The sequence below is a fragment of the Podarcis erhardii genome, assembly GCF_964252035.2.
Source record: "Podarcis erhardii genome assembly, chromosome: 4".
Lineage (NCBI taxonomy): Eukaryota > Metazoa > Chordata > Lepidosauria > Squamata > Lacertidae > Podarcis > Podarcis erhardii.
The window spans coordinates 28260975-28280086 of NC_138508.1; the positions used below are offsets into that span (position 1 = coordinate 28260975).

The following is a 19112-nucleotide window of genomic DNA, read 5'->3' on the forward strand; positions in this document are numbered from 1 at the left end:
AACCTTGGTTATGACACTTCTTTCCACTGCAACTAACAGGGAAAGACTATCACCTGCATTCCAACCATTCATTGGCTGAAGTTATGGAAATGTAAACTACTAAATTTCCAAGCTTCAAAGAGAAAGCCTAGAAGCAATCACTTCCAGTTGTGGCATTTGAACTTCTAATTTCAATATGAGCTTGTGTAATGAGAGTAATATTTGAATTAGTATTCTATTTCAAAGGTTCTTTCTAAGCGCTTTCTAAACAATTTTCCTATATTTTACAGTCTGGCTTTCCAAATAAGTATACTTGCATGTGCATCTCTGAAGAATTACGAAAGTTGCGAAACCCCCCAAAAAACTGCTTCAAAAACCAGAAAGCATTTTTAAGTTTGAGAACCAGGAAGTGCAACAGATTAAAAAAGGCAATTTGTTGTTCTCATACCAATGACCAAACTGACCACCAACCTATTTATTAAGATACAAAGTCCATACCGAAAGCTCAGAGCCTTCAGCAGAAGTCAACAAAACAGTTGAAGTCAACAAAACAGAATTAATGTTTGTTCCAAAACTAGATTTTACTGACGATGATGTGTCAGCAAACCCATATGGCATTCAGTCCACATTAAGTACATATAAGTTCCATTGATTTCAATGGAAGTTAAATTTAAGCTTATGCTTAACTTTCCCAATGTTATCAGTGTATGTCCACGGTCAAACAAATCCCATTTATGTCAATGAGAATTACTCCCAGGTAAGTGTGTACTAGACTGCAGCCTAAAAGGTTCTTTTTCTTGATTGGATCATAGCTACAGCTTTTAGTGATTATTTTATTGTTGTTTTATTACGGAATACATTTTTTAAAATGCTTTGAAGCTGAACAGATATCAGAAGCAAATAAATCAGAGCTAAGAATCTGCTACAAGCCCAAAAGAAAAGCATCAAATAAAAGGATTAGCACATGAGAATCAACAATATGCTTTATATTGTTTGTGATTTCCCCTCCCCAATATTTTGCCAAAGTTACTTGGAGCAAAATGCTTTATTAAGCTACAGATAAACGTTATTAAAGTAGTGCCTTTGTCACAAATTACTGTTTTCCTGTTATGCAGAGCCAAAAACAACCATGTTAATGCCAAGCATAGACTGTGGCCCTGAAAGCTTAATTAGACACATATACAGAGCATGAATGGCACATTAGGGCTCAGAAACCATAACCGTTTATCTTTAAATGGCATGACATATATATTTAGGACATATGAGAAAATTCACTCATGCATAAGAAAAAACATATATGCAGTACATACAGGGACAATCAAGTTAACTTTATCTCCATTTCAAAATAATTCACAGATCCAGACTTGTTTGTTCTTAGTATACATTGTAGGCAGTCCCTTCTCAAATCTATATTCTTTCCTCTTTCTCTCGATTTCAAAACAGTCCAGATAGGTTACTGGCATGACACTTTACTGAAATAGGGTGTCTGATATCAATTCAAAAAAGGGCCTGGCATAAGAAGTGCTGGAGTGTAGAGAACTCTTGTCCCCAAGATACAATGTCTAATGATGGCCTTCTGGAACTGTTAAAGAATATTAACCCATTTCAGCCAAGTAGTAAAAAAGAATGAAGGGAAGTTGAAAGAAAATGGCAGGATTTAAAACTAGCTTTAAGTGCAGAACCACTGATAAAAAAGTAGTTTCATTTCATGTTGCATCCCATTTTTTCCCCTTGCTAGAATCTAAAACATTTTAAAAAGTCAAATACAGTAATGAAACTGATAATTCACTCTAGTACAACAGAGATGGTTCTCACTCTCACATCTATCTTGTTCCAAAAGGGCACCTCAGTTCCCCACTATAATTCTGAAAACAAAGTCAACGTGAACTTACCATATCAGATGGAACACTGCTAGACATCTTGATATTACCCTGATGGTTTCAAAAAGTACAGAATAATATTTCTTTTTTAGAAAAAAGCCAGCCAGCCAAGACGATCTTCCAGCTAACCAATCTTTGGTGTGCGCCTGTTAAGTTCTGAGATTTATTTTCGCTTAAACTACGGCAAGGAAACTGTGGATCGAGGGGATCAAAATCCAAAGAGGAACTGGTGTTGAAAGGCTCGATCGGAAACACCAGGGAAACCAGAGATGGCAGCAGATCCTTGTCGTCAGCAGCACAAACACCAACACCAGCGGTGCCAGGTAGACCAGAAAGAAATACACAAGGGCATGAATTGTGTACAGGCTTTTTCTCTCTTCCCCCTCTCGCTCTTCCTCTCCAGCCTAGACCAATAATGAATGACGAGGATGATTCAGAGGATAGTTCTGCGCCCGAGTCACCTCCTCATTAAAACGAGCGACAGGCAGGCAGGCAGGCAGGCACTCCGAGCAGAGAGAGAAGTAAGGCGACCTTCCTCTTTCCCTGGAGCCGAAGTTGTTGGGGGTGTTTCCTCTCGGTTCCCTTTAGACGTTTATTCTTTTTTTTTTTTTTGCAAAAAAAACAAACCAAAAAACCAACCAGAACAAAACACCCGAACGGGGAAGGAGGGCGGAGGTGGGGGGAAAGGAGGGGGGCGTCAAAAGAAACGACACTCTCCCCCCTCAAACTGCAGCGGCGGCGGCGGCAGCTCAAGGGGGGATTTAAACTGCAGTCGCCTCTTCTAGCAGCAGCAGCAGCAGCAGCAGCGCTCGCCGCCCCCTCCGCCTCTCCTTCCTCAGGTCTCTGTTCTCCTCATCGCCGCCGCCGCCGCCGCCGCCGCCGCTCCTCTCTCTCTCCAGACCCTTCGCCGCCTCTTCCTCGCCGTCCTCCAGGGGCTCCCTCGGCAGCAGGCGGTTAACGGAAACCCCCCTCAGCTGACGCGGCGGGGCTGCTCGCCCTTCTCTTTCCTCCCTCGGAAGCCGGCGCTTCTGAGGAAAAGAGGGGCGAAGAGCGAAACAGTTCGGCTTCTCTTTTCCACCCCTCCCCGCCCCTCAGAGAGAGCCGCTCTCGGCTACCCTTCGCCGCCCGCCGCCGCTCCCGCAGCCGCCTCTTGTCATCTTCCTTTCAAACCAACATGGCGTCTGCGCCGAGCTGAGAAAAGGGGACACGGCAGGGGAAAGACGGACCTGGCAGCGCCCCCATCCCCCACTCCCCCCCTTCTCCGCACACACAGACACACTCCGGCTCCGCCCCTTGTTCTTTTGCGGAGCCGCGTCAGAGCGCGGCTCCGCGCAGGCGCCGCGCGCAGGGCATCATGGGGGCTGTAGTTCGAAAAGGCGCAGCCAGGGTCTCCTCCTCCTCCTCCTCCACCACCACCACCCTCCCCTCACAAAAAGCGGCGGTGTGACGCAGAGCTTTTTCGCTTTGGCAGCTGCTTGTTGTTATAACAGCCCCGCCTCCAGCAACTGTTGCTAAGGGGACGGGGAACTACCCGCTGCTGAAGAGGCAAGGGGGCCTGTGGCGCTGCTGGAGGAGGGGGTTTCGCACGGCTGGCTCGTGACCTGGCGCTTTCCCTTTCTCCTCGCACCCGAAGCGGTCCTCCCCCCCCCCAATATGTATGCCAGACCCCCCCCCCCCATACTGTACTTCAGTTTAAGCCAGGTTTAAATAAATGTGTCGCCGGACTCTAGATGGAACTGGTTCTTGGGCTGTTATTTATAAAGGAGGGGAGATCAACGACTGCGGAAACCAAACTGAGAAGAAATGGAGCAAAGGTCATCATCACACGCACTGAAAGTACAAAGCAGTGGCAGGAACGAAACGTCACACCGACATATCTTCGTGTATTTGCTTTTAGAAATGGCCTTTTTGGAGGGCACCTGAAGCTGCTGGACATTATTACATAGCTGTAAGCGCGCCAAGGATATCTTTGATATGAACCCCGATTTTTGGTAAGTGACATAACGCTATTGGTATCCAATCTCTTCCTGTGTCATAAAAATCAGCTCAAGTTTCAGGTGCAGGTAAGTCCGAGGCCAACCATTCTTCATCCTGAATATAGTATGTTCTACTTTTGGGTGTGGATCTAAAAATCAAGATCATCCAGGAAGTAGGGCAAATATTTGTCATTCAAAAATTAGTACTATCGCCTCGTTTAATAGATTTGAAGGTCCTGCACGCATAGGTTTTGACTTTGCTTGCTGTGACTACTTAAAGAAAAAGAAAAAACTGGCCGAACGAGGAAACTGTCAACAAAAGAAAGGGCCTTCAGTTGAGTATTCATAGCCATGAGAGAGCCATATATAATGAGCTGGATCCCACACCCAGACTAAGGTATATGGAGAACAAAGTGTCCTTTCTTGACCTAGTAATAGTCATTTCCATTTCCAACAGGAATTGGGCACCTTTGACCTTCCAGATCTTGTGGCCTCCAGTTTGATCAGCCACAGCCAGCATAGCGAATGGTCAAGGATGTTAAGTGTGATAGGTACTGAAAAGCAAATGAGCAGCAGAGGAAGTACAGTAGTAGGGGATGTGGATTTCTCCTTAACCAGGCACACCCCGGTTGGGAAAAACACTGATGACAAGGGAAAAGCAGATTGGCTTTGGGTGTATTTTTCGATATCTGGATTATCCCTGGATAGGGAAGATCTGAAAAGAAGTGAGATAGGGGCTGGTGGTGGAGACTGTCGTGTGGTCAATGGTTAAAAACTTCAGGGACAAAGAGCATTAAACACACAGTAACTGCTGCTGTGAACAAGCCCAGACTTGTAGCCCATCTGAAGGGACACAGGCTCCCCATGCCTGATTTGCAATTTTGTATTGTGCTTTTGTGTGTTCAAAGTCCTTCTCGGGCATTAAGCCTGTGAGGTAGATGAGCTTTATTCTCCTCATAGTGCAGGGTGTGGGGTAAGGCTTGAATGACAGCGACTTCCCTTGGGTGTTGTGAAGGGATGGCTCAGAGCCAGACCATAGCTCTCTTGCCCCTTTCCTCCCCCTTTAAAAAAACTTCTTTAAAATAATTGTTTACCTTTGCTTACAGGACAACAAGCTTCAGTCAGTGACAAGGTTGGGCATGGCAAACCCAAGACCAGCAGAGGGCCCACTGTCCTAACAGCGCTCCCATTTTCACATTTCAACAAAGTATCTGAAAGGGTCATATGTAGCCTAAGAGAAATCTTAGAGGTTGGATGTCCCCACTGTGGGTGATCTGTCCAAGGGCTCCAAAATCCTGGAGCCAGGACTGAGTAGGAAAACCATATTCCTGGGGTTACACTAGATTGGTCTCAATTAGACAACTGGCCTGTGAGGGCAAGCTACAACATTTAAAACACAACTTTAACATTAAAATACAATATTGCACAATATTACAAAAAAAGTTTAAAGCGACTTAAAATTGCAAAATTAAGGTGGATCCTAAAAATATACACCTCAAGTCACAGTAAAGAGATGTATCTTCAGCATTCGCCAAAAGCTGTATAATGATGGTGCCAAACACACTATTCTAATCATTCTAATCCTCTGAGCTCCTATTTCTATTCCAAAAGCCCTCTTTCTGATCTATGGGTTTTGCGACTGAGCTACAGCTCCACACAGGACCCTCAATTATTGCTCTCTTCAAGCCTTGAGGCAACAGGATTAAAATCTGCTCAAATGAGACTTGAATCTACGCCTCCTGTTCCTAGTTGCATTGACCCCCATTAGCTACAAAGCCTTGTGCACGGTTACCTGCTGTGTGCTTGCTGTTATCTTTTCCATCCGTCCCTCAGGCATGTGCCTCTCTGCCTCTGCAAGTATTGGTCCTCCTCAGAGGGCAGTGGCGCTGTCAGGACAGGACATCAGGGCAGAGGTCCAGGGCCCTGCTCAGCCGAGCTGGAGGACTTCCAAATTCAGCACAGGGCTGGCTGATCACATTTTGAAGCAAGTGAACTGCTGTCTAAAGAGGAAGCTCCATTAAATCCAGAGTCACAAATAACCCAATTGCACCACTGCCAGAGAGACAGCAACGCAGGAGTGTGGTGTGTGCAGCATTATAGAAACAGCGTCTCCGCACAAAGGCACCGTTCCCATAGCAGGACTCAGAACCTTCTCCTGGGATGCCGTGGGTTCTCCCTGCTGGCTTTTCGTTACAGCACGGTGTCAGCTAGTACTGTGGAAAGAGCTGTAGTCTCTTCTCTACTCAGTGGTTGTTTGTTTGGCCACCTTTGGAGGCTGGTTGGTGCTGTCCATGCATGTGTAACTCTATCATATAGAACCATAGGACTGTAGAATTGGAAGGGACCATGAGGATCTTGTAGTTCAGCCTCCTGCAATTTAGGAATCTTTCACTCAACATGGGGCTTGAACCCATGACCTTGAGATTAAGAGTCTCATGCTCTACCAACTGAGTTATCTGGGGGCCTTAGCAACAGGCTGCAGAGTTTCCAGTGACACTGCGTGAACACTTCCTATTATTGCTGCATTAGCTTTTGTTTTAACAGGTACTGTTTACTCTGCTGCCCAGATAGCATAGGATCTTGGCTGCGCTATCCTAGCATTAGCCCTGCCAAAGCTGCACTTGCAAAACAGCGCTATATGATCTGCCCATCTGACTTTTTACCACACAATGTAGTTTTTTAACCAACGTGCATTAGAGTAGTCCTATTGAAACCATTATTATTGACCTCAGTTCATAGGCACCAACTCTAAGGGGCCCAGATCCCAATAAAATATTTGAGGGGCAGTCGCCCCACATTGAGAACAATTGGGGCAGAGGAGGCTGAGCGTGAAGCTGAACATGGCACAGCTTCAGTGGCTGACGATTCCTCCTCCTCTTCTTACCACAGAGAGGAAGGAGTGGGGAAGCAGCCCTGGGCTGGTGGCGGCAGAAAGAGGAGGAGGTGGAGACTGAGTACCAGAGAGGAGGAGCCGTCAGCCACTGAAGCCATACTGCCGCCATATTTGGCTCCACTCCCTGGCACTTCCCGGCATCCCCGTGTCACACACATGTAATGTGTGTGCCATCACCCCCCCTCCCAATCTTCTGCTAGGTTGGCACCTCTGCTTCAATTAAAGTTTTGCAGACACAGTTTTCTTCCCCTCAACAGCGGTTGAAAGTCCAGCATAGCTTTTTCTGCTCAGGCTTGGACAGTGTTCTTTTGGAGGAGTGTCCACTGTAAACTTACCTTATCCTTTGCAAGATAGAAAGTGACACACACTAAAAATTGAATCACACATATATTATATTGGAACTGGAGCTACGATTTCCATATTCCTTCATACCCTTCCTACAACCCTGGCTGAATGAAAGTCATTTACAAATTCTGCTGTTTAACTGGTCGAAGAGGTCATATGACGCATGGACACCATTTTTCATTGTCCAGAAAAACTCCTTGCAACTATTAGGCCGTGGCCTCCATGTTAACCGGACAATAGTTTAGTGTTCTCTGGGATATGGGAACACCACCATTTTCATTCCTGTACATTTATTACTATAGATGGTTGACACAATCAACAAAGACTTTCCCAAGATGAATGGTGTTACTATAAGAAACACTGAATAAACCCTTTTGCTTTCCTGAACACCCTGCTTTCTTTTCATTTTGCTTTGTTAAAGGGCAAGAAATCCAGCAAAGGGGAAGATTAGCATGGGATGTGGAGAGCACAACAAACATACATTTGTTTGATGGAAGAATCTATAACTAAACAATCATAACTACCATGCTCTGATTATTCTGGTAGATTTTTTTCCTCTTGAAGATACCGGCATTGATGCAGTAGGAAAATCCCATAAATCAGATTTTCATTCTGGTTTGTGCTTATGGGTGTAGTAGTTTTATGTGTATATAAACACATCCCTAAGCCCCACAGGAAGCGTTAAAAAAAGAAAGAGGGAAACGTCATCTGATTGCCTCGAAGTCAACAAGCAGTTAATAGAGGCTGCTGCAATATCTACTTGTCTGTTTCTTAATAACAATATTTGAGCTGGCTGGGATTTCTAATAGCTCTTACTAGCAGTAGCCCATCTCTAAAATTTATTCGTGAAGCTTAATTATGAGCCGTGTTGATTCAAAATTAAACAAAAGATCAATTCTGTGCACACCTGCCTATGTCGGCATTCTTTTCTCGCTGATAGTATATCTGAATGTCGCAGAGGATCCTCCCACACAAACCAGCATAAATATTTTCCTGTGCCAAATGCCTGGGTTGGATTCCCTTTGATTATTAGTCTGCACATGTTTTCTTCAGCGATAACGCAAATCCTGTGTTTTGCTAACTTTGCTGTGTTTGTATGGTTCCTCTGTTTGACAACCTATTTGTTAGCCACTCTGCGCTACCCTTGCAGCTATCTCGCAAAAAGGCACACAAACAAAAAATCCCGACAAGGGAAATGCTGCAAATAGTAAATTGCAACTATTTGCATCTGACATGAATGGGGGTGCGAAAGTCCAAGCACCCTAACCGACACAAAAACAGACCTTTCCTGCTGCTACCTACTGGAAGAAGCATCAAGTGATCAAGCATCAAGTGCCTAGCCCCTTGCACAGGAGACCTGTAGGTACAGGTGCAAAATTTGATAAAATCTCAAGGATGCCACACATGCACCACAGAATATTCAATTGGCCACAACAAAATGCTTCTTTCAGGCTTAGTTTCAGGAGGAGGGGACCCTGCAGGAGTCAGCGAAGTCCTCTGTGGGCACCTATGGGCCCCTGGAACCATGTTGGTGACTCCTGCCCTAGTAGACTGGATATGGGAGAGGGCTATGGAGACACCGGGCATTCCTGCAAATGGGTACTACATCTGTCATGGCTGGGGACCCAGGCACCAAAGATGCATTGCATGCATGGGGGGGGGGGAATCCAAGGACTCCCTCTACCCTGCACCCTTCTCAGCACAAACCGAAACTGCTCTGCCACCCACCAGTAAGTAGCACAAAGCAAGGGGAAGGTAGAGAAGGGGGATCTAAGCCACTCTGAGGGCAGTGTGGGATGCACACAGATGCTGTCCTGCTAATGCCGCTGGGCCTGTGACGTTTTGCTACCTGAGGCAAAGCAACAAATGGTGTGTTTTCCACTGCTTCCCACTGCCAAACCGTGGTGCCTTGCTCATACCAATAACAAACTTAGTTGGTCTCTAAGGTGCTACTGGACTATATATATATATACCAACACGGCTACCTACCTAAATCTGGATAACATCCTGATTGAAAAGAGAGGGAAATAGGACACTGGGCATTTTTTCTGGCTTGAGGCAGAACAGCAACTAGCACCCACAAATATCACACAGCAAAATGCATAGCTCCCAAGGGTGATCAATTTTTTTTTAATTTTTTTTTTTTTTGGCACTTAAGGCTGAAAAATCCCTCTTCCCCCTTCTCCCCCTCCTTGCCAATAATAAATAAATAAATAAATAAATAACCTTTTGCTATCTTCTTTTAACACCCCAACTGACTCCATTTCTTTGCTCTGTCTGTGTGGCATGGATGTATTGCTGAATCCCCCTGACAAGAAAACCTGGAAAACGAATGGAAAAAGATTTGTGTCTGAATATAGCCTGAAACTGAACTGGTAAAATACATCAACAAATTGTCATTATTAGACCTCTTTTCCACTCTCTTGATTTCAGCAGCAAAGCAACTTCATAGACTGTTCTGTTGCCCAATCTGTCATAATGAAAAAACAAACCAATGTTTCACTTAAAATTCAATGCCCAGGGCAAAGCAAACAAACAAATGGTCTCTTGTGGAAATGCCATACGTAAACAGCAGGTCTACAGATCTGGATTTATTAAATAATGATAAGTATTACTGTGTTTCATTCTTGTATTGTTTCTCGAAGTGTGAAATAGGTAGGTTTGCCATTCGATGAAAACTGAACTGAATTTTTCCCTCCTCTCCCTAATGGTAAGTCACTTGGAGTTTGGCCTGAGTGGGGAAAACTTTGTTGCCTCCATTAGAATGGTCTGTGCATCTGTTTCAAAATAGCTCTTTCGCAGCAGGTATTGTATTATTGACTCTCCTTAAAGCTGTGTTGAGTCTGACAACATCGTTCTTAATGTGTGATGATGATAACAAAACAAGAATAATAATTTATAGGCACCAACCTTTTTTGTTCTGCTAGGATTTTTATTGGTGGCAGTCTCCAAGTATTATTAATGACTTACCCTTCTTTTAAAAACCCATTAGCAGATGTTTACCTCTTCATCTGGGATTTTAAGGGACCATTTGAACAAGCTCTGCTTTAACTGCTTGAACTTCCTCCTCCTCCCCAGAAGATTAATGCTCTCACAGCTCATATTAAGCAGCTGAACTCCAGCTAGCTTCATAATGTGCACACATTATTTCTAAGCATTCAGATCTCTCTGTTGGAAGGGTGGTTTGGTCTTCAACCAGTTTAAAGAACTTTAAGAGAGGAAAGCAGGAGAGGCCTTGAGGTTGTCCATCAACAGATGGCATATGGACTGCAGACTGAATAGGAGCACGTGACTTGGGTCTCAGACCTCCACCCTATGGTGAGATGTATTGGGTTGTATCCAGTGAAATTAGAACCACTGAAATTAATGTATCCAGTTACCCATCATGTCCATTAATTTCAGTAGATCTGCTCTGAGTTGGACTAACATAGAGCCAATGTATTTCTCTTTATAGTAATTTTTCTAAGTTTGCATCTGCACATGTAAATTATCATACATAAATTTTATTCTAATCTGTTTCCTTCTTTGTCCTCCTCTGGGGACGGATTTCCCTTTTTCTTTTTTTCTTTTTTGGCTGATGCATAAATAGCCATTCTACTCATTTTAGGCATCAGGAAATGTTTTATTTGCCCATCCAAATGCCGAGAAACTGTAGTGTGGTCACCTCTTCTTTCAAAGAAAAACAGGCAAAGTAGAAACCCTTTTATTTGTTTTCTGGCAATAGGTACGCTTCTTTTTTTTAAAGAGCTAATTACGTATGCAATTAATTGCTAATTGCTTGTGCAGTTATATTTCAGACTGTTTCATTATTAAACGTTTGATGTTTATGTTGCTCCTAATATGAGATGCTAATCTCTCTGATAATTCCTCTCACCAATTCCCAGACTCCATGCTCAACGCATAACAAATGAAGATTCAACTACTACTTATGAATATTTTTAATTGATATTGAATGTTTAAAAAAATCCGCTCAGGTTTTACAGATCAAAGTTTGCTGTTTCTGGGCCACAATCGGTATGCTGCCCTTTATTGTTCAGAGAAGCTGTGGAGGCTCCTAGCACAGTCAAGGACTTGAAACCTGCCGAATCTTTGGCAGAACAATTAGAAAATAAAGCTTACAAATCATCTCTTTTCTTCGCTCTGTTTTAACGGCAAAAAGGCTTTGGGGGACCAGACATCAAGCTAGAGCTGGTTTCTATGAATGCTTATGCAAAGTGGCCCTGTTCTTCCAAAGGTGTGTTTCCATGACTTTTGAATCCTTCCCAGCAAAAAATGAACTACTACTGTCTAGTAAACGCTTCTCTGGGCTGAGTAATCAGTAGTTTTCATCAGTAACAACAAAAAGACACATATAGCACTGTTTTTCTTACCTCACTTCACGCAGGATGTGCAAAATCTGCAACCTTCCAGGAAAGAAAGGAAATTAATGGTGTATGAAAATAGTCATCTTAGAATAGTCCTAATAAGGAAACTGTGATTCTTTTTCTTTCTTTTTTCTTTTAAAACTAATAAGCAGGGACAAACCACTTCCTTATAGATTGGCTGGTCCCTTAGGCTCAAACTATGTGATATCTTTATCATATGCCCCCCCCCATTTTTATTTTCTACTTAAAAGACCCACCCAAGTGGAGATTTTCAATTGGAGACCAATGTGTAAGCTGGGGAGCATCTTAATCTTTCCCTTTCTACAGGTTTTCCACCTCCAAACTGGACCTGCAAGATCATATGCAAATCTAGTTTTGGTTGACTCACTCCCCCCCCCCCCCAATATATTTTAACGATGGTCTTTATTATTGGTGAATAGCTGCCTCACAGAGCCTGTTGGCCCCAGAAAGGTGGGATATAATTTTTTGTTTAATAAGGAGTGGGGGGAAAGGAATAAAAAGGTTCAGGGGTCTCACCACCAAGGTACTAAATTACCTGGTTTATTGTGTTTTTTAATTGCCATCAATTGGAAGGTGCCATTTGAATCTTCATCCTCAACTATCAAAATGAGCCATCTTTGCTTCCAGGTCAAGTCTCCCCAGCCCTCAAAATATATCAGGATAAAATTGGTCAGCTGTCACTTGCACAATACTGAAATGACGTCTTCCTGACAGCAAAGAATGAAATGTTGGCAACAACCTCTCCTCAACCCAGAGTAGCTTCTAGCATTGCAGCTGAAAGCCTCCATCCATTTCCAGCAGTGTGTCATGCAAATGCCAGATGTAAAGAAAAAGCTCATTAAATTAGTGGTCATTAATGCACAGGCGGAAGGCCAGTAATACAGACAAACCCTTGGATTACTTCTTTTTCTCCTTAGGGCTTAAAAAAGAAAGCACTCCTGATTACATCTGAGCCCAGATAAGAATTTCAGTATCACTTTAACAACCGAAATACGAACATTTCTCAAGTATGTTTTTACATTTGTGCCTGATATATTAAACAACCTGCCTGATGTTGCAGACCATTTGACAGTGGTGTGTTTTGCTATGAATGCACAGCCCCTCCTGCAACATTAATTAGGCGAATCTTGTCTTTGCAGAGCTAGCCCATCCATGAGAGTTCTTGGTTCAAATGAAAACCCAGAGGCATTATTTGTGATGCTCCTGTAAATAGATTTTGGTTCTGTAATCACAAAATAGCTAAGGGGACTGTGCAAGGTAAGTAACATTCATTAACGAAGTGTGAATTGTCAGGTCAAGGAAAGCAGCAAGTGAAAAGAAATGGAAAATACAAAGGATCACCAAGGGAACTGGTGACATCATTCACTGTACCTCTCCCAGTGTACATGTGCCATACTCATAAGCAATGAATCTTCCATTATCCCTGACTCCCAATTATTATCCAAACTATTTGTGTAGCCAGTTCTGTGTCAAAGTAACCTTGCATAAAAACAGGACTCCTGGTTTCTAAAAACTCTATTATTTTGTGGCTGTTACCTAAAGCTGTCAAATCTAAAAAGAACTGAAACTATCCATTTGCTGGGGGAGGGGGAGAGTCTTTAAAGAAACTTCTAACATGATTTTGTTTTGCAATCTATGTCTATCTCTATTATTCCAATTAATTCTCCTTTCTTCCCGTCCCCCTCATTGTCAAATATTAATACTGCTCATTAAATGTGTTAAAATTATGACAGCAAAGATGTAAACACACTGAACATGCCGGTGTTTAACATTATTACCTTAACATGAAGATTTAAGGTTTGGATGCCACCATCAAAATTATTTTATTTATTTATGTGATGAATTACCTTCCCTTCTCCCTCAGTTCCCAGGGCAGGTTACAACAATTAAAAATGCAACATTGGACACAGTTTAAAACAGCTCACAGCCGGAAAAATAGGGTGGGACCTAAAAATATGACAGAGCAAAGGCACTTAGAATCATAGCATTGTAGAATTGTAGAGTTGAAAGGGACCCCAAGGGTCACCTGCAACGTGGGAATCTTTTGCCCAAGTGGGGCTCAAACCAACGACCCTGAGATTAAGAGCCTTATGCTCTACCGAGTGTGGTTGTCACAAGGAGCCCTGTAGGCGCATGCAAAACTACAGATGGGCTGACAGGTGGGAGTTTGGGCAGGCTGTCCTGACAGTCCCTTTGAAAAGCATCCCTCTTGACTCGGTTTTCAAAAGCGAAACCTGAAAAGCTTTGAGCTGCTAAGTCAGAAGTTGCTTTCTGTAAATGAGCAAAAACCTGTGTGAAGCTCCACCCCAAGTCTACTGGTGGACCTCTCTTATATGAGATGTACTGATGCTAATTCATGCTGAATGGCCTAAGTTGGAGACTTAGAGGCCGTTCATATGGCTATGACGCTTTCTACCTATTGATGCCTAGAACAAACTGCCTCCATCAGATAATCAACAACAGCCGCCTGCTCCGAGCTGCTCCCTCTGGACCCGCTCCGAGCTTACCATAACTTATTTTGTTTTCCCTTCAAGTCAGGCTCTGCCGAGGGAATTCTTATGACTGCCACCAGCAACACGCCATGACTCAACCCGACAGCACTTCCTATAAACATTGTCACTCTTTCCATACAAACAGACACGGTGTATCTGTGTCTGCGTGTGAACTTGAAACACTAGCGGAGTCATGTAGCAAAAGGGGGGGGGGAATAATGCATGGCCTCAGAAGTGCGGATGAAGCTATGCAAGAGATGTAGGGTTGGAGTTAATTAGCCCTTGAACTGTCAGGCCTGATTACTTCCAGCTGGCTCTGACATTTCCAAGATTAATTAGGGAGTTAGCTGTCACATTTCACAAAAGGACCACCATCGCACAAGCAACTTCTACCTGCCTTCTGAGCAAAATGCCGCGACTCCGGGAGATAATTGCGGAGTCTGCGCAGGGAGCCTTCCAGGGTTGTTGCAATGCTTCCTGGATAAAACATCTCCATATCCACGTTCACTCAGGGGTTAGTCCTGTTGCATTCAGCAGGTCTTATAGAAAGGAAGCATACATAGGATTGCAGCCTTATGCAGTGTCAGCAGTCGGAAATGTGGGAGGAAGGACAGGATGTGCAAGGAACATAGGGAGAAATGGTGCCTCAGACCAGGGGACTGGCTGGGACTGGCTGGATGAAGAGGAGCGGTGGCAGGCATCAGCCAGGGAACCACCAAGGGAAACCCCCAAGGCTCTGAGGCAGGGGATTGGTGGTGAGACACAGAGGAACGGTAAGAGGGAGAAAATTGGGAGAAGATGTCAGCAGCTGAAGGGGCAACAGTGTTTAGTGAGCAGGAAGAGCCTGTGACATGCAGCGTTCAGACTCCGAAGCTGGAGCAGAGGAGGGGTGTCCAGAGGCTGCTGAAGAATCCCAGGAGTCTCCCTCTTCTGCTATGACAAGCTCCCCTCTTCCCTACTTTCAAAGAACATGCAAAATAACAAGGAGGGCAGAACAGAGACCAGAGGTGCACAGGTGTAGTTTGAGGCTGCTTGGGAAATGTCCAGGAGAGGCGAAGCCATAGAAAGATTGGAAGGCGGAGACCTTCAGTCCTGGCAACTGCTCCATAGGGGCAAGACCTACTGGGAAGGGTTGTGGAGGCCACTAGGCAGAGTTGCAATTTGTTCCCTTGGATGAAGAGTTAACTTCACTGGCATCAGAGATTCGCTTCCTTTCTTGCTGACCTGTGTCTGACTCCAGCCCTGACAGGTACTTAAGGCTGGGTGTGGGCCATTGCTCCAACAGTCCAGCTTGGAGGGCACGCCTAGGGAGGGGCACCAGCTACCTAGCCACCAGAAGAGTGTGCATCTGTGTTTAGTGCACCTCCGAAGTTGCTGTAAATTCGTGCATCAACAAAGAATTAAACTACTGTCCGTTTGTCCTCCTTGGGCTGCGTGTGCTCAAGACATACAGTGGAACGTGTTGTGTGCAGAATGCGTGGATAGGGATCTAGTCAACTAGCCAGTAGCACTGAAGCCTCTGAAATGGTCCATGAACTTGTTTTAGTTCATTTGAAGTAGCAGTGATTCACCCTGACTGGTACATCGTTACAGAAAGGCAGGATGAATGAAATGATTTGATATGGGCTCATTTAGCCAAGTAGGTGCAATGAGGTGAGAGATTGGAGGAAAAGGGAGAAGAAGAAGAAGAAGAAGAAGAAGAAGAAGAAGAAGAAGAAGGCATATAACTATAGAACAGATACATTAAAGATCATGAGTGGGGAACCTCAGGCCTGGGGGATGAATGCAACCTGTCAGGTCTCCCACTCTGGCCCTCAGAATTCTTCCCACACATATGTCAGGTGTTTTTGCCTGGCACAAATGTGTATTTGAACTCTGATCATGCACCTTTCCTTCCTGGATGGAGGACAGGGAGGGATGGGTTGATTATGTGTAGAAACTGGCCCATTGCACAAAGGTAAAATGTACATTTGTTGTTCTGCCGGTTTCTGCCTCTGGTGCTATTCGCCAGTGGCATGTTGGCCCCACAAAGTTTTGCAGAAGTGAATGTGGTCCTTGGGTTGAAAGGGGTTCCCTGTCTCTGGCACAGTTCATCAGGATGCGTTAGTAAATTCCAGCAGCGTGCACAACTGAAAATGCAGGAAGATACAAAATAGGTGTCTCAAAAGAAGGCATCTCTTCCTGTAGGCTTAAACTCCGAGGATGCCTGCTGTCTTGCAAGCTGCAGACAGGATAACAATGCAGGTGGGTATGGACTGCAGAGGTTTGAAATGTGTGCTGAATCCACACTCTTCCTTCCAAACAGCCATGTGGACATGCATTTTCAATGACAAAGGACTTTGAGTAATCCAGGGATTTGGATAATAAGTTGGGGCAGGGTGAAGGTCTGTTATTTAGAAATCATAACCAGATTTTTAGAAAGGTGTCGTATTTCTCTCTGGACTTGTAAACAGCTAGCATTAATAGTTAGGCTTGGGCAGAAATTGTTTAAATGTACCATTTCATTTTTTAAAAAAATATTTACCGTAGTTATGTGTCATGTTTTTAAAATGGCGTGACTTATCCCAACTCCTAGAGATTGGGATGGACAGAGTTTTAAAAAGAGTTAAATAGTAGAATGACACACAGGACAGATTTGTATTGGCCCCTGTTCATTTAGCATTCAGATATTTATTCATTTAGCCATTTGCACTTTTCAAAGGAAAAACAGCCCATTTTAAGCACATTTATCGGAGTATTTTCCAGGGTGTTCAATGAGGGTTTATTCACAGGTTAGTGTGCTCAGTGGGGGGGGGGGTGCTGCCAGATCCTGCGCATGCTCACTTACATGCATAACTAACCGTGTTTTCATCCCAGATTAGTGCACACAGGATTGCAGATTTTCAGTTTAATTGGGAGCAAATGCCCTTGGCTCTTACTCTACAGTGTGTGAGAGATAGGTTGCAGGAGTGGGTGTCTTATGCAATGGAAGGGGACAGAACGAGACCGCATCACCCACTTTACTCAGTTTGCCATGTGACATGATGCTCGTGGCCAACATAGACTTTATGCAAACTTGTCCATCTGCACCCAGGATTACAGCGGCTCTGGCATTTCAAAGGAGCTATGCTTTTTGTGGTTGCTGCCAAGCATCTGGTAGACTTCTAGCACACACCTGGTCATGAGCGTCCACAGGGATTTTTCTGGATGTTTCGGGAAGCAAAAAGTAAAACACTGAAAGGAGAGCATAATTTCTCACTTTTTAAAAATGAGAAGTAGAGCGCTTGTACATTTTGACTCATCTCACAAGTTCTGCAAATGCTAGAAACCCGCACCTGGGTTTTACCTCCTGAACAGTCTTCTTCCGATTGCCTGAAACACACAACAAATGATGTGAGCTGCATCACCTATTTTACCCAAGGAATTAAGGGGGAAATGTTCCAATTTTGCATCCCTTTTAGATCACCTCCCCCCAGCTGTTGTGGGAAGAAAATAAGCTTTTGACGGACAAAATGTGTGCCAACTGTATCTCTGGAAATTACATATATAGCTCATCTGTGTAAGCCTCTTAAATAGACAAAAGGGTTCCTGATTAATGAACACTAGACATTGTCTGGTTCACTGCATGGTAGTATCAGTCTAAAAGCAAACATAAATTAAGTACAGCAATGCCTTCCACCTCCCACAGCCTGATTCGAATGCTGGCTAGCTAATACGCTTCATGTTCTTTGGAAACATGAGTAAAGCTCCTGGTTATCTGTTTTTGTTTTTTAAAATTATCTTTGTCCATTTAATTAAAAAAAGAAAGAGGGGCTGCGCTGTGTAACTTTGATTTAAAGAAGCATTTTGAAAATGGATCTTGTCTCACATCTTGCTTATAAAACTGTGCGCATATTGCCATTTATTCTGGACCCAGTGTGTGGCCAACACTGGTGTTAGCCACTGTCTATATATATCCTGTAGTTCCTTGAGGGGGAAAAAACCTGCTGTTTGATGTGTTTTCCATCTGATCTGAAAACATGAGCCACATTCCCTATGCAGTTAAGCGGAGGTATGTACATTTGAGACACCCGTTGCGCATGTGCAGACAACAACTTCGTAGATAAGAATGCAGGGGATCCAGACAGATAATGTGCATTGGGTGGAGGCATCCCTGCCCCATCTGTGGTGCGCTCAGCAACAGGGAAATGCAACTTTTAAATGCCATGGCAGGGGGACGGGACAATCCCACTGTGTTTTAAGCTGCTAATATGAACACAGCCATAACGCACTCTTGTGTAAGGTTACCAGATTTTTTTCAATGAATCCGGGGACACTTTTCAACTTTAGTCGGAATGAATGGATTTTGTCAGGGGGCTGATTTGTAAACCTGGGGACTGTCCCCAGGAAAAGGGGACGTCTGGTAACCTTATGACAAACTATTCTGCAGTACATTTTTAAAAGCCTAAATCTTTACATCATGAAATTTTATATTAAGCTTTGTGCGGTGTATATGTGTATTAGGTTTTACTGTGCTAGTTTTCCCAAGCTGCAATGTTTTTCAAGTGATTGACAAGGAACACATTTTTGTTCTGGATTAAAATTGGAGACACGACTCACAGAAATGCATGTATTTTGTTCATCAGCAGTACTTGAGGGAGCACCTCTCCCTACATTTGCTTGCCTGGGTCTTGAGATCTACGGAAAAGGTTCTGCATGTTTCCACCAATGGCTACAGCCTTTGTGGCAACACGGGATAGCGTGTTCTCTGAGGTGGCACCCTGCCTGGGGAACTCCTTCCCTACAAAGATATGGCCGTCTCCCTCATGAATGATTTTCTGAGGCCAGCTTAAGACATCCCCTCTTCCCAGTCACTTGGAATGGCCAATCTTTTGTGGGCAGTGACAACGCAGGCTACATCAAAGAATTTGAAGCACCCTTCCCTTGGAATAATGTCATTATTCATATATTGGCAAGTGGGGGTGGAAAACACATCAATGTTTCATGGGGCAGCCCTGCTCTGAGAACTGTCAAGTGTCCAGTGTTTTAGCTTAGCTTCTCAGCACAATCCAGGCTTCCTAGTGGCACATGGGTTGGATACAACTGCCCCTACTGCCTCATACATTTGTAACTTGGTTCTTGCACAAACCAAGTTGTTCATGTCGGACTTGTGCTACAACCGAGCTGGGAAAAGCTCATCCTCC

The 19112-nt window shown here is 44.0% G+C and overlaps 1 protein-coding gene across 2 annotated transcripts in view; it reads right to left on the minus strand.

The window, feature by feature from the left end:
• Positions 1 to 13930, minus strand: part of UBL3 (ubiquitin like 3) — a 50556-nt gene extending 36626 nt beyond the window's left edge. Inside the window, exons 1-2 of one of the 2 annotated variants that reach the window (XM_081860866.1) lie at positions 13917 to 13930; positions 1872 to 3006 (exon numbers count right to left, since the gene is read on the minus strand). In XM_081860866.1, the coding sequence (XP_081716992.1) occupies positions 1872 to 1898 (27 nt within the window). In that variant the 5' untranslated portion in view covers positions 1899 to 3006; positions 13917 to 13930. Of the gene's footprint in view, positions 1 to 1871; positions 3007 to 13916 lie in introns of those variants that run through there. The other variant, XM_081860867.1, reaches the window with a different exon arrangement.
• Positions 13931 to 19112: the final 5182 nt, after the last annotated feature.